At 47.5% G+C, this 15,930-nt stretch overlaps 1 protein-coding gene across 1 annotated transcript in view; it reads left to right on the top strand.

Annotated features, from left to right (window-relative positions):
- Positions 1 to 992: 992 nt before the first annotated feature.
- Positions 993 to 15,930, top strand: part of LOC147736415 (uncharacterized) — a 465,378-nt gene continuing 450,440 nt past the window's right edge. Inside the window, exon 1 of the mRNA XM_086953155.1 lies at positions 993 to 1,622. Within this exon, the coding sequence (XP_086809281.1) occupies positions 1,425 to 1,622 (198 nt within the window). The 5' untranslated portion in view covers positions 993 to 1,424. The remainder of the gene's footprint in view (positions 1,623 to 15,930) is intronic.

Here is a 15,930-nt window from a genome sequence, read left to right as displayed (position 1 = left end):
GTATATGGTGGGCGTCTGCATAGCCTATGTCCTTCTGCTGCAACTGCCCTTTCCAACGCTGTATTGGGTGTTGTGATTGGTGCTGTGGTTCCCGAGTTTACCTGGCCAAAAGGTGCAAGTTCTCTCTTTATAATAGTAGTATAGATATAGATTGGTTTTGAGTAGGTTTACACACAAAGCTATTTTATTCTAGGAGCGCTGTGATGGAATATTCTCCCTATAGATATATTCCTGCCGTATGCTTTTTGTGATTTTTCACTGCTCTTGCACGTGTTTTGCTGCTTCTGTTTTTTCAATCGTGGTACATTCATGTTTAAATGAGCCATATTGGCTTTGCCAACGCTTGATTTTACCAAGAGCACGCGCCCTGTCTGTAAATCTCACACCGAGAGCTCCCCGGGTTGTCCTGTGTGTCCAGGCCCTCGGGCTCCCGGCTGGGAGGCCTGTCCCAGGGCAGGGCAGGGCCCGGGTGCGTTCCCAGAGCAACGAGAGACGCCGCCCCGAGACACCGGCCTCCCGCCTCGGATCCCGGGCAGAGACAGCCGGGTCCGGACGAGGAGCACACGAGAGAGTGCAGGGCGCACTCCCAGAAGAGACAGAGGCTCCCGGGGGAGAGAGAGCACCCGACAGAGACAGAGCCCCTGAGAAGAGAGAGAGAGAGAGGAGACAGAGCCTCTGGGAGGAGAGAGCACAGATAGAGACTGAGACCCTGGGAGGAGAGAGGGCAGAGACAGAGCCCCTGAGAAGAGAGAGAGGAGACCGAGCCACTGAGAGGAGAGAGGGCTGAGACAGAGCCCCTGAGAGGAGAGAGGGCAGAGACAGAGCCCCTGAGAGGAGAGAGACAGAGCTCCTGAGAGGGGAGAGCGCAGAGACAGAGCCCCAGAGAGGAGAGAGGGCAGAGAGACAGAGCCCCTGAGAGGAGAGAGAGAGAGCAGAGACAGAGCCCCTGAGAGGAGAGAAAGAGCCCCTGAGAGGAGAGAGGGCAGATAGACGGAGCCCATGAGAGGAGAGAGGGCAGAGACAGAACCCCTAGAAGTAGAGAGCACAGCAGAAGAGACAGAGCCTCCCAGTGGAGAGGGAGCAGAGACAGAGCATCTGAGAGAAGAGAGGGCAGAGACAGAGCCCCTGAGGAGAGAGGGCAGAGACAGAACCCCTGAGAGGAGAGAGGAGAGAGAGACAGAGCCCCTGAGAGGAGAGAGAGCAGAGACCCTGAGAGGAGAGAGGGCAGAGACAGAGCACCTGGGAGGGAAGAAGAGAACCGAAAGAGGAGACCACCCCGAGAGCACAAGAAGAGGCAGCAGCACACCAAGAGAGGACAGAGGCCCTGAGAAGAGACAGGCCCCCTTTCGAGAACATCCGACGACCTCAGCCCCCAGAGCACAGGCATCGCCCCCCGCCCTCCCCTGACCCTGCCCGGGGGCAGCATGGACGAGTTGGGGGTCTACCGCTGCCAGAAGTGTAAGATGGCCTTCCGCTCCCTGCCCCTGCTGGAGAAGCACAAGGACAAGTTCTGCATCGGGGGCTCTCTGGCAGCCCCCCGCTACCAGGGCCCGCAGCACCCGGGCCGGGGCTCCCAGGCCTGGAGGGAGCCCGCGGAGGAGGACCGCAGCCCCGACTTCACGGTGAGAGCCAACCTGGAGGAAGGGGGAAGGTAGCTCAGTGGGTCACTGCGGCACCGGCTGCGAAAACCTGTGCGCAGTTTAGGTTAGTCCCAAGTTTGAATTCCAATCACCCAGAACAAAAAACACAAAAACTAGAGATCATAGGAACCCACGCGGTTCATAAAATAGCGAATCATAGTGGTCGCAACTTTAACGAGGTGGTTGGCAAAATCTGGTAATCTACGATGCCCTGACATCATCACAGCAGACCACCACGTCTGTGATTTTTTTAAAAGAAACTAAATAAGGCAGTTTGTGGACCTGAAACAAAACCTGGATGTGTTTAAAATGAATGAAACGTTTTACGTACTTTTTCAGTCTAAAACATGTGTTTAAGATTCACAGAGGAGAAAGGGGCCCCTCCTGCTTGTCAATGTGTTTCCACTTCCTTTGAGGTGTCGGTAAAATTTTAATATTTTGCACGCAGGTTTCGCAAAACATGAATATATACCATTAGGAATCTGTAGTTGGAAGGGAGCCCTTTAACGTGCCTCTTCCAAATACTAATTGGTTTACTGCACTTATTTAATGACTCGGAATAACTTTTTCCAAATCATCTAATGGGTTTAGTACTTTTTAAAAACGGTTTTAGTTTTTGCAAACCTGATTTACAGAATCAGAAAGTTTGCATACGCTAAAATCCTTAGGGGCAGATTTACAAGTCCCCTGTGCCTCTTTTACGCCGCCGCTGCGTCACTTTTATGATGCAGCGGTGGTGCAAAAGATGCGCCATGGTGCGGGGTATTTACAACGTGACGCATCTTCCAGATGTGTCACGTTGTTAAAGCTCTTCACCAGAAGGAGGCGTTCCTTCGCTAAGAGGGGGGGGGGGGGCGTTCCGGTGTGGGAACGCCTCCCAAAAGTGGCTATGTGAAATCTACAAGATTTCACTCAGTCACTTTTGGGCCCATGCTGCGTCAAAACCCTGCGCCTGCTTGAAGCAGGCGTAAGGATTGACGCAGCATTGTACAGATAGGGCCCCCCTAAGCATTGCTGGTGCTGCGTGGCGCTTGCGACGCAACTCCAGCAATGCACTGCTTTTACGGCACAGATGCGTGATGCATCTGTGCCATTTTAGCCCCATGGTGCGCCGCATTGTAAATGCGGCGCATCCAGGGTGGCGTAGCTGCGTCACACAATAACTGGCGCATCCCTGCTGATATGCAGGGGTGCGCCAGTAATTGTAAATCTGCCCCACAGTACATAAAGCCCTATGCTAGCATGCTGTTCAAATTCACCTTTTATTGAGCAAGCATCTTAGGGCGATGAAAAATGCTCAAGCCAGGACAACAGTATTTTTAGGAAAAGTTTGAGACGGCTTTAGCTCAAGTCCAGAGCGTATGTCACGTACTGGACAGCATCAGTGGTCAGGCCCCTCAGGCATTGCTTCTGGGGAGTGTCATTCACACTGTCAATCAGTCAATCAGGGGCTTATAAAGCGCGCTTCTCACCCATGAGGGTCTCAAGGCGATGGAGGGAGGGGGGTCAGCTCCGAATCAATCGAAGAGCCAGGTCTTGAGGTCCTGCCTGAACCTGTGCAGGGTCGGGGAGCTTCTGATTTTCCCGGGGAGCTCGTTCCAAGTCTTGGCTGCGACATAGGAGAAGGCTCTCCCGCCTGTTCTGTTTCTGCGAATGCGGGGCACCTCAGCCAGGGCGAGGTCGGTGGAGTGGAGGTTTCTCTTGGGTACGTGGAAGGACACTCTCTCGTTGAGGTATTTTGGTCCGATGTTGTTGAGTGATTTGTAGGCGTTGGTGAGGAGTTTGAAGGTGACCTTTTTCTCGACGGGGAGCCAGTGGAGGTCTCCTAGGTGTCGGGTCATGTGTTTGTGGCCTGGTGTACAGAGGACGAGTCTGGTTTGGAGTCTGTGTACTAGAGTTCTGTTGATTCTGGCTGTAGGAGAGTAGGGTCTGCAATCCTATGATCACCCAGATTTTTTGCTTTTGTTTCACTGGTTTACGACTTTCCCTGGCTGTGGGCCTGCCAATCAGACCCACAGCCTAGCTGTTCTCTCACTAAATTGACATGTGTACCTTAGGTGCATTATCCAATTGGAACTGGGCCACCTTATCAGACCCTGTAACTCAGGGCATAGGTGTACCCAGGGCCTACCAGGGACTGAAGCATGTATTATGCCACCCCTGGATGGCCATCTAAATCTGACACAACTGGCTGCACGACAGCTGGGGCAAGGTGGTGTAATCACCCTTTGCTTTAGATATAGTATACCTATATCTAACCCTAAAAATGGACACACAGATTCCTATCAGTCACTCCTATGGCAGGCCTTGACAATCCTGAAGGCAGAGTGCTTGGAATCGTGTGAAATGGTGCTCTGGCATGAGCTGAGCCCGTTTGCAGCTTGCGGAACCAAGTCCTAATAGCTGTTCCATGATAACGCATACCATATACTCTAAAGTGCATTATAATCCTCGCTGTTAAATGCTATCTCTGGTATTGCTTTATCAAAATATGTCGAGTAAGGTGTCATATGAATTGGAATACTAACCCCTCGCCAATTCTGGCGACGGGGTTAGCATTCCACCCTTCTAGAGGGACACGACATGTAGGTAACTGTGAACCCCGGTTAAAGTTAACTGAAGCCTCAGCTCCACAAAATGGATGCTGCCACCACAGACACGAGTCTGACCTCCTGCTGCTGGGAGTCCTTCCAGCGAGGAGAGCTTGGACAAAGGGTTTCCGGTCAGGGGCGGTGCTAGCACCATCCCAGACAGGGTTTTGTGTATCCTGGGTAGGCAGGGCTTTACAGGAAGGTGACTGCAGAGTGGCACCCCGGTGCTCACTACGCATCTGCCGGCTAGAACCAGTTCCAGGGGCACACCAGCCCCTGGCCTGGGAAAAGTCCGGCATGGGAGAGGGGTGTAACCACCCCCCTTCCTGGTCCCACCCCTAGGGCAGGTCCTAGTCGCGTACCCACCCCTTTCTTTAGGATAAAGGCAGGAGCAGGGACCCTTCCAAATTAGATCATCTTTGAATCAAGAAACTACTTTCTACGAAAGGAACTCTCGACTTCTTCTCAAGATTTCTCCCTTGTGGCTAAGGAGTAGTCACCCTGCATCCGCAGGCACCATCTAAGAACTCTGCGGTTTGCTGCTCGTCCTTCCTCAGGAATCAGACCGACCAGCACTACGAGACCCGGCTTGCCTGGCACCTCTGACCTCTACCTACCTCTACAGCTAAGCTGAGAACCGTAGGTGCGACGAGACCTCGAGGGACCGGCCATCATCAGAACTGCACGACTTCTATCCAGCACGACCGCCGAGGGATCCTCTGGTGAGTGCTTTGGGGTCCGAGAAGCCCCGACCCTGAGCACTCCAGCACCGAAGTCCAGCCTCCCAGCATCTCCACGATCTGCGTGGGGCCCTTCTGCCTTTTGCTGCTCACCGCGTTGTTTGGCTACTAGCCCGCTGGCTTGTGGCCTTCTTAACGACGCCCGACGACATCACTGCTGCTGGTCTGGTTGCTCCAGACTGGCCCTTGCTCCCTTCCAAAAGAGGAGCACCCCGGACCCTCCTGGTCCACCCCAGACGCCATTTTAGGTCCACCGCGTGGGCTTGAATTTGCCAAGACTTGTTGCCCCAATCCTGGGTCCAGCGACGTCGACAGCATCATCCATCATGGGACAGCTCGCACCTCCCTCCTGGTCGCCGACAACGCCTCCTGGTCCGTGAGACTGCAGAGCCCAGCGTCGCCCACTCACCTAGTCGAGGTGACTACCATCCGGTGCCCTCCTGGTGCCACCTGACTACTGGCTAGTAGTCACGAACTTGGTCCCCTCTGCTTTCAGGTGTCATCCATCTTCGATCCAGGCTTGGATCACTCGAACCATCTTCACTGGTCGCCTGCCAGCAACTTCTTTCTTCAGGCTCCTGGTTCGTCTACGAGGATTCCCGACGTCTATGCAGCTGCAGCCCCTGGGCTAGGTAACTTCGGCATTTCGTGCCCCAGCATAGCCTCACTATCCAAGGGTCAGGATCCACTGTCGTTTTCGATCTACCTTATCGGGTTCGCCCGAGAACACTAACTTTGCCTTTACTAGCTCCCATAGACTTTGTCCCGCATCCCACGTGAGAGTGCACACTCTGCACCCGAGTCCCCTAGGCCTCCTACTAGTAATCTGAAGGTTCAGTAACGTAGTCCTATCGATTCCAAAGCCTATTAGTACAGTACTTACCTGCTAGTAATTTCGCATTCCACTTTCAGAGTATATGGTTTTTCGTGCCCCTCGGGCATTTGTGTAAATTGTGCAACTTAAAGTATTTTCGTAAGAGTTTTGTTGTGTGCTTAGTACCCTGTCCTCATAAAGAGTACAGGGCTGTTGTGATCTAAATAAATACACTGTTTATTTTCATAACACTTGTGTGGTGTCCTTTCACTTGGTATTCAAGGGGTATATGTGATGGTATAACAGCTGGCTTAACACGCCCTCTAGAGTTTAGCCCGAAGACTGCTCATATCCATGCTACTAGGATAGCTGGTCTATAAGGTTGACTTACAACTAATCATCAATAAGGGTTGTTTGGACTGATACAAAGTGCTCACTAGAATAGTGAACATTATATATCAGGCCAACTTTTCACATTGGTGAGCAGCGGTTGGGATTTGAGCTTGCTGTTGTTTTACCACATGTATCCTAAGAATATCTTGTGAAAGATCACATAAGTACTTCAGGTACATATAACTTAGCTTAGAATACTCTGAGTTCTACTGAACCAGCTGTTGTAGCTCCTCAAGGCTTAGCACACCTTGGCTACAACTCTTAGCAAGGGATCAGTAGGCAAACATATAGTGTAGGTAGGTGCATCACTTACACCACACTAGAATCAGCATGTCAGACAAAAGAAGAAACTCTGAGTCTCCCCTTGTGTCAGTGGACCCTCCACAGGTCGCTTCCAGATATGCTGCTCTTAGCTTCCAGGAGATGAGACAAGTGTGTACCTCCAGGAAACTAAAACAGGGGTCTAACCCCACAATTCCTTTTCTGATTGGTCTCTTGGAGACTTATGATCAAGGAGGGCGGGTAACACAGAACCTTCTCATCCAGATGGGAACATGCCCCCCCTAGAGGGAACCTCAGGTGACCCTGACCTTATCCATCTCTCTGCAGAAGGTGAAGAGGAGGATGAGGATCTAGAGCCCTCTGAGGACGAGGCAGACAAAGGTCCAGAAGTAGTTAGCCAGCTAACTAGGGACAACTTAAGCAGGCATGAGAATGGTACTAGGAGACCCCTGGGGCCCCTCTCAGGCCAGCTTAACATTGGGAATGGACGAGTTAGGTCTCTATCCAGAGGCTCTAACAGATCCATTCGAACCAATGGCTCTCAGGCCTCTTCTCAAAGAGTGATGACATCCCCTCAGAGGAGAGTATATGAAGCCAAAGTAAGGGAAGTCAATCTGAGGATTGAAAGGGAAGAACTTGCCCTGGCCAAAGAGAGACTTGCCTTTGCTAGAGAGCAAGAATTGAGTGGGACAAATCCCACTGGTGGCAGCATTCCCCCAAGGGAAAACAGGAGTTTAGACACTAGACACCTGAGTAAGATAGTGCCCCCCTTTAAACAAGGGATGATATCCACAAATGGATTACTGCTTTGGAGAGGGCCTGCACTGTACAGTGTGTCCCCCAGAGTCAGTGGGCAGCTATCTTGTGGCTCTCCTTTGAAGGTAAAGGTAGAGATAAGCTCCTCACTACTAGAGTTGAGGATGCTAACAATTTCCAAGTCCTGAAGAATACACTGATTGATGGTTTTGGCCTAACCTCTGAGCAGTACAGGTTGCTGTTCAGGGATACCAAGAAAACTCAGTCTCAGGATTGGTCTGATTTTGTAGATCGTGCCACTAAGGCTTTGGAGGGCTGGTTGCTGGGCAGTAAGGTTACTGATTACACAGGATTGTATAATCTGATCATGAGGGAACAGATTTTAAACAATTGTCAGAACCAGTTGTTGCATCAGCATCTTGTTGACTCAGATCTGACCTCTCCCCAAGAATTGGGAAAGAAGGCAGACAGATGGGTCAGAACAAGAGTTAAGCAAAACCAGGGCCAGAACCAGGGTGGTCAGAAGAAAGCAGACCAGAAGGGTAAAGATACTAAAGGTGAAAATTACCAGAAGTCTTCGACAGGTCCCCAACAATCCCAAGAGGGTGGGGGTCAGGCTTCCCAGAAGAAGAAGACTCAAGAAGGCCAGTCAAAAAGGTGGTGCCAGTACTGTAAAAGTAAAACTCACTGGTTTAGTGAGTGCACCAAGAAAGGAGGGCAGACTCCTACTACTGCAGCCCCTAAGGCACCTGTGCCCCCTAGTACAGCCAGCAGTAGCAGTGCACCTCCCAAGGGTTTAGTTGGGTTAACCTTGGGTTCTGAGGGGTATGACAACTTAGTTGGCACACTCACTCAGGCTGTCCTTGTCTGTACAGGGGATGTGGATATATCCCCTGATGTCAGTCCCAATACTTTGCGCAAATACAGACAGACACCTTTTATCAATGGCAAAATGGCTCAGGCCTATAGGGACACTTGTGCCAGTGTCACAATGGTGACACCTAACTTTGTGGACCCTGGACAGATCATGCCAGGTACAGATTTCCTGGTGACCAATGCAAGCAATGTCACTACCAGTCATAGTATGGCAATTGTTGCTTTCTCCTGGGGAGGGGTAATTGGCCAAAAGAAGGTTGTAGTTAGCTCAGACCACCCAGTGGATTGTTTGTTGGGCAATGATTTGGAGTCATCACTATGGTCAGAAGTGGAGCATAGGACTCACATGGAGATTTTAGGCTTGCCAGCACATGTGCTTGCTGTGACTAGGTCACAGGCCAGAAGATGCCCCACTGAACTGGTGCTGGATCCTGGAACAATAGACCAGCCACCTTCCAAGAAGAAGAGCAGTAGGGTTAAGGCATTGCCTTCCCCCTTGCCCCAGGTTGAGGATCAAGTCTCAGAGGAGGCTGACCTACAGGAACTGAGGGAAACTGAGCCTAAAGAGTTTGAACTTGATCAAGTTGAATTCCTGGGCTCAGGGGGACCCTCCAGAGAAGACCTGGGGAAGGAACAATTAGACTGCCCTTCCCTTGAACCCCTCAGACAGCAGGCTGCTGCTGAGGCTGCTGGGAACGCCACAGGTACCCACAAGGTATACTGGGATGATGGACTCCTGTACACTGAGGCAAGAGACCCCAAGCCTGGCATGGCCAGGAGGCTGGTTATCCCCTTGTCTCAGAGAGGTTTCCTTCTTACCTTGGCCCATGAGATTCCCTTAGCAGGTCACTTAGGCCAGACAAAGACTTGGGACAGGCTTGTCTCACACTTTCACTGGCCTCACATGAATGAGGATACCAAGGAGTTTTGTCGCTCCTGTGTCACTTGCCAAGCCAGTGGTAAGTCAGGTGGCACAACAAAGGCCCCCCTTATACCAATGCCTGTGGTGGGGGTGCCCTTTGAAAGAGTGGGGATTGACATTGTTGGTCCAATGGAACCCCAGACAGCATCAGGGCACAAGTTTATACTGGTGGTAGTGGATCATGCCACCAGGTATCCTGAAGCTATTCCCCTTAGGACCACTACAGCACCTGTTGTGGCAAGAGCCCTAGTTGGAGTGTTCTCCAGAGTGGGCTTCCCTAAGGAGGTTGTCTCTGACAGAGGTGCAAACTTCATGTCAAGCTACTTAACTGCTATGTGGAAGGAATGTGGTGTCAACTACAAGTTCACTACACCCTATCATCCACAATGCAATGGGCTTGTTGAAAGGTTCAACAGGACCCTAAAAGGGATGATTCATGGACTACCTGAAAAGCTCAGGCGTAGATGGGATGTCCTGATACCCTGCCTTCTGTTTGCTTACAGAGAGGTCTCACAAAAGGGGGTTGGCTACAGCCCTTTTGAACTTTTGTATGGGCATCCTGTAAGAGGACCCCTGTGTTTGGTGAAGGAAGGATTGGAGAGACCTCTCAAAAAACCTGCAACCAACATAGTGGACTATGTACTTGGTCTCCGCTCCAGGATGGCTGAGTATATGGAGAAGGCATCTGAAAACCTTAAGGCCAGCCAAGAACTCCAAAAAGCTTGGCATGACCAAAAGGCTGTCCTGACTGTGTATCAGCCTGGACAGAAGGTGTGGGTGTTGGAGCCAGTGGCCCCAGCAGCACTCAAAGACAAATGGTCTGGGCCCCACACAATTCTTGAGCAAAAGGGAGAGGTCACCTACCTGGTGGACCTTGGAACTCCCAGGAGCCCCCACAGGGTGCTCCATGTCAACAGGCTCAAAGCATATGTCGACAGGAAGGACATGAGCTTGCTCATGGCCATAGATGAGGGACAGGAGGAAGAGAGTGACCCTCTCCCAGACCTGCTCACTCAGAATCCTGATGATGGATCAGTAGATGGTGTTGTCTTTTGTGGCAGCCTCTCTGAACATCAACAGAAGGATTGCAAACAAGTTCTTCAATCCTTCAGGCATATGTTCTCTCTAACACCCAGTCAAACCAATTGGTGTACCCATGAGGTTGACACTGGTGACAGCTTGCCAGTCAAGAGTAAAATCTACAGGCAGCCTGATCATGTTAGAGACTGCATCAAAACAGAAGTGCAGAAAATGTTGGAGTTGGGAGTCATTGAACCCTCAGATAGCCCTTGGGCTAGTCCAGTAGTTCTAGTGCCAAAACCTCACACCCAGGATGGTAAGAGAGAGATGAGGTTCTGCGTAGACTACAGGGGTCTCAATGCAGTCACTAAGACTGATGCCCACCCAATACCAAGGGCAGATGAACTTATAGATAGATTGGCTTCTGCCAACTACTTAAGTACATTTGACCTGACAGCTGGGTATTGGCAAATCAGGTTAGCTGAGGATGCCAAGCCTAAGACAGCATTTTCAACCCCTGGTGGGCATTATCAATTTGTGGTAATGCCCTTTGGTCTGAAAAATGCACCTGCCACCTTCCAAAGGCTGGTGAATCATGTTCTCACTGGGTTGGATGACTTCTGTGCAGCATATCTAGATGATATAGCTGTCTTCAGCTCCACCTGGGAGGATCACCTGGTCCACCTGAGAAAAGTGTTAGAGGCACTGCAAGCAGCAGGTCTCACTATCAAGGCCACAAAGTGCCAGATAGGGCAGACACAGGTTGTATACTTGGGCCACCTTGTAGGTGGAGGCCAGGTTCAGCCACTGGAGAGCAAAATACAGTCAATCAGGGACTGGGCTCCTCCAACCACCCAGACTCAGGTTCGAGCTTTCTTGGGCCTGACTGGTTACTACAGAAAGTTTACAAAAGAATCACAGAAACCTGTGGTATGGAGAGCACTATTCACTCATTCACGATTACGTGTTGGTTTTTTTTCTTTTGTTTTATGTACACATCTTTCATCAATTTAAAACATTATGGTCCAAAGAAATTAATTAACATAGAATGTTCGCAAACTTTGTCAACAATCATACAGATCGGACTGAGAACGTGAAAAAAACACCAAAATAAATTCTTCAAACAGTGCTTTGTATTTCCTTTCTTCAAGATATTTTTATTCTTCTTTTTCATCAATGAAAGTTTTGGTTCCATCAAACATCTTATGAAGCCATGTCCCAATGCATTTCGGTATGCACCTTCTTCAGGGGAATGTGCTACAAATAACATAAATGTCTATCACGTGTATATCAAAGAAAATATTTACAGTTTTATACAACACCTTGTTCTCATGCACAGAAACCAGAAGATCTCATGAAATGTGACTACTTTACGTATGCAGTAAAAATCATGCTCAACAAAGTTCACCTGCCACCTGTCAATCTAAAACATGGTGTGCAACCAATAGTACCATCACCTACTCCTCACTACATGCAAGTGTGAACAAACGTAAACAACAAATAAATAAAACCACGTGTGCCGCCTAATAATCCAAAAATCAAGAAATCCAAAAATCAAAAAGTGTCACAGACGTGCACTCTTACCTTCACTCACAGCAGTCAGAAATGAAATTCCGAACTATCCTTATTCTAAAAGATAACAACAACATCGAAAGCCTTACTATGCTGTCCCCAATCATAGATGTGTAATCAGGCTATTGAAAATCAACCGGTACTCACTCGGTCTTGTAGACCCCACGTCTTAATCCTTATAGCCGTTTTCTAATAGACTTGTGTCCTTGCTCTAAAATATAGAAACAGGAGGACTCCTTAGTATTTAATTCAATATTTCATCAGGATTATCAACCGCGAATTGTGTCTCACCTCTCGCTTCGAGTATACTGCAAAACGCTAGGGTTCCTTCGTGTGTCTCTCTCTGTTCGATCAAAACCGTGTTGGAAACGCCGATGCACGGCGTGTGACATCATAACATGCTTAACATAAAAAACGGACTACGCGCTACCTCATCCTCAACCAAAATGGCGGTTACGTTTCTTTACTTGGCAGAGATTGAACAAGGGATTCTCTTCCTAAATTAAATGATACTATATCTACCTAAAAAACGTGAACAGTACCTATTGTATGTGTGGTCTAGTATTGTAAGTGAGATTTATTGAGCATAAATGACACATAATAAATATAAACAGATACATGAAAAAATACATGAGAAATTGCAAAAATACACATAACAGCAGTCAAATTGCAATACTAATTTACAAGAAATAAATCATTTCAATCTTATCGTTTAGCCCATAGGGGGTCAGCGTCCTAAGGGACTTAATCCAGTATGTCTCTCTTTGCGCCAACAATTTCATTGTATCAACATGTGGTTTATCCACCAATCTCTCTAGCACAGTGTATTTTAGTTGAGGTATCGTATGTCCCCTCTCATGCAAATGTACAGCCAAACATGATTTCATGTTTTTTGTGCGTATCATGCTCTTATGTTCGGTCATCCGAACCTTCACCTTCCTTGCAGTGCGTCCAACATAAACAAGTCCACATGGACACTTAATCGCATAGACCACTTGAATTGCAATCTGATGTATGTCTCAAGGTTATCTTTTTACCTGTGTGCGGGTGCGCAAAGGTATTACCTAACAACACATTGCCACAATGACCACAGTTGTGGCACTTCATCATACCTTTCTGACCTAGATCCACTTTTACCAACTTGCCACCTTTCAAGATTTTTTTAATGTTCCTTGATCTCGAATGTGCAAACAAAGGTTTGTCTGGAAATATCTGCCTGAAATCAGGTTCTTGCTCAATTATTTCCCATCTCTTCATGATAGACTTCTTTATTGCCTCTGAGGCTGTGGAAAATTTTAATACATAGACTTCTCTCCTGTTTTTGCTTCTTTCTTTCTTTTCTAACATAGTGGATCTGGGCATGGTTCTAACTTTGTTTTCAGCTTGGTCAAGAACTATGTCCGGGTACCCCCTTGCTGTATATTCTGTGCGCATTCTCTTGATTGTTTCTAACCCTTGATCCTCATCCGAACAAATTCTTCTAGCCCTGATGAATTGCTACAATGGAAGGTGTCTCTTTAGCGATTGTGAATGAAAACTCTCAAAGTGTAAGGCATTGTTCCTATCGGTTGCCTTCTTAAATACACTTGTTTCAAGTATGTTCCCTTTTCTTGTGATCATGATGTCAAGATAGTTGATCTGTTCTTTGCTAATAGTATATGTGAACTTGATACAGGCATGACAATTATTTAGCTCTTGGAGTTGTGTTCTTAAGTTGTCTTCTGAACCTTTCCACACTATCAGTATATCATCGATATACCTAAGGTATAATGCCAGATGGTCCTTCCATTTCTCTTGCTTTAGTATATGTTCATCTTCGAACTTGGACATGAACATATTAGCATATGTGGGTGCCCCCGTAAACCCCATAGAGGTCCCCGTCTTTTGTAGGAAAAAAGTGTCTTGCCAATGAAAATATCCATGGTACAAGCAGAATTGCAATAATTCAAGAAGAAAAATATTGTGACTCTCCTCGTATTCATGTTGCAAAAGCATCCACTCTGCTGCCTCTATACCTTCTGTATGCGGGATCGAGGTGTACAGGGCTGAAACGTCAACCGTGCACAACCATGCTTCCTCATTGTCAGAAATGGGCACAGTCTTTAATTTTCGCAAACAATCGGTGGTATCTTGCACAAAAGTTGACCATTGTTGCACCAGAGGTTGCATAAAATAAACTAGATGAGCACACGAAGGAAGTCCATGAAAGGAAACTGCGAAAATTTAAGCGTGACACCTTAGATTATAAGTTGGATGAGGTGTACAGCTGGGCCGATAAATACGCACAAAGAAGAGTATTTAGAAAACCAACTGAAAATACCTCAGAAGAGAGTCTGGCCACTGAACAAGACATTTTACCCACACGTCCTTCAGTAGAGACATCAGGGGTAGGAGCGTGTGCAGAAGGCACATCTAGCAATCAAAGTAGGCAGCCTATTTTAGAAGGGGGCCACAGTTCCAACCATCCACCGGACGAACAAACACAACACACACAAAACAAAACAAACGAACAAGGAGGGGACAAGGCAAAAAAACAAGATGCAGTAAGACGCAACCCGAAGAGGAATTGATTATGAACATTTCAGACACTGTATTAACTCCCACACAAATAGCAGTACTGAATAAGGGCATGTCCTTTGTGCCCACATATCAAAGTAATGACCTTGAGACTGAAGTCTCGTTTTTTAAATTCATGAGGAAACTGAGACTCAGGTGGTTCTTTAACCAAATAACCACAGATAATCCTGAACACACAGCAGACACTTCAGGGATTAGAACATTCAAACCGAAAAGTACATTTATGTCACCAATGACACACAAAGCTCTAGATTTGTTTGAGATTTTAGTAAAAAAAGATCTTGCTGAACTGAATTACCATCGCAAAACAAAAAGAAATCTAACTAGACAAGAATCCATGGCATTGAATGAACTTGCATCAAATGAGACAATCACCATAGTCTCTGCAGATAAAGGCGGAGCACTAGTGGTGCTCAATTCTGCCTATTACCATCTGAAGGTAGATCAACATGTGAAAGACACCAACACCTACATACAGTTAGAGGCAGATCCCACAATGGAGTTCCAGATGATCCTATCTGAGATTTTGAAAAGAGGTATTGAGTTAGGTAGGATTGACGAACAAACTAAGAGATATCTAACCACGGAGTATCCCAACAGGCCACATATATATATGTTGCCTAAGATGCATAAAGACCCGGTTGACCCACCATTCCGACCGATTGTGGCGGGATGTGGGTCATTGCATGAACCACTAGGAAGATATTTAGATCATTTTATGCAACCTCTGGTGCAACAATGGTCAACTTTTGTGCAAGATACCACCGATTGTTTGCGAAAATTGAAGACTGTGCCCATTTCTGACAATGAAGAAGCATGGTTGTGCACGGTTGACGTTTCAGCCCTGTACACCTCGATCCCGCATACAGAAGGTATAGAGGCAGCAGAGTGGATGCTTTTGCAACATGAATACGAGGAGAGTCACAATATTTTTCTTCTTGAATTATTGCAATTCTGCTTGTACCATGGATATTTTCAGTGGCAAGACACTTTTTTCCTACAAAAGACGGGGACCTCTATGAGGTTTACGGGGGCACCCACATATGCTAATATGTTCATGTCCAAGTTCGAAGATGAACATATACTAAAGCAAGAGAAATGGAAGGACCATCTGGCATTATACCTTAGGTATATCGATGATATACTGATAGTGTGGAAAGGTTCAGAAGACAACTTAAGAACACAACTCCAAGAGCTAAATAATTGTCATGCCTGTATCAAGTTCACATATACTATTAGCAAAGAACAGATCAACTATCTTGACATCATGATCACAAGAAAAGGGAACATACTTGAAACAAGTGTATTTAACCTCTTCGCCACTAATGACAAGGGTAACTCGTCATGGACTTTCCATTGATTTCAATGGAAAGTGAATGGCAGCAATAATATTGCCTTAGCAGTAAAGGGGTTAAGAAGGCAACCGATAGGAACAATGCGTTACACTTTGAGAGTTTTCATTCACAATCGCTAAAGAGACACCTTCCATTGTCGCAATTCATCAGGGCTAGAAGAATTTGTTCGGATGAGGATCAAGGGTTAGAAACAATCAAGAGAATGCGCACAGAATATACAGCAAGGGGGTACCCGGACATAGTTCTGGACCAAGCTGAAAACAAAGTTAGAACCATGCCCAGATCCACTATGTTAGAAAAGAAAGAAAGAAGCAAAAACAGGAGAGAAGTCTATGTATTAAAATTTTCCACAGCCTCAGAGGCAATAAAGAAGTCTATCATGAAGAGATGGG

This window comes from Lissotriton vulgaris, chromosome 1_2 (assembly GCF_964263255.1).
Source record: "Lissotriton vulgaris chromosome 1_2, aLisVul1.2, whole genome shotgun sequence".
NCBI classification, from domain to species: Eukaryota; Metazoa; Chordata; class Amphibia; order Caudata; family Salamandridae; genus Lissotriton; species Lissotriton vulgaris.
This window is presented reverse-complemented; position numbering and strand designations above follow the sequence as displayed.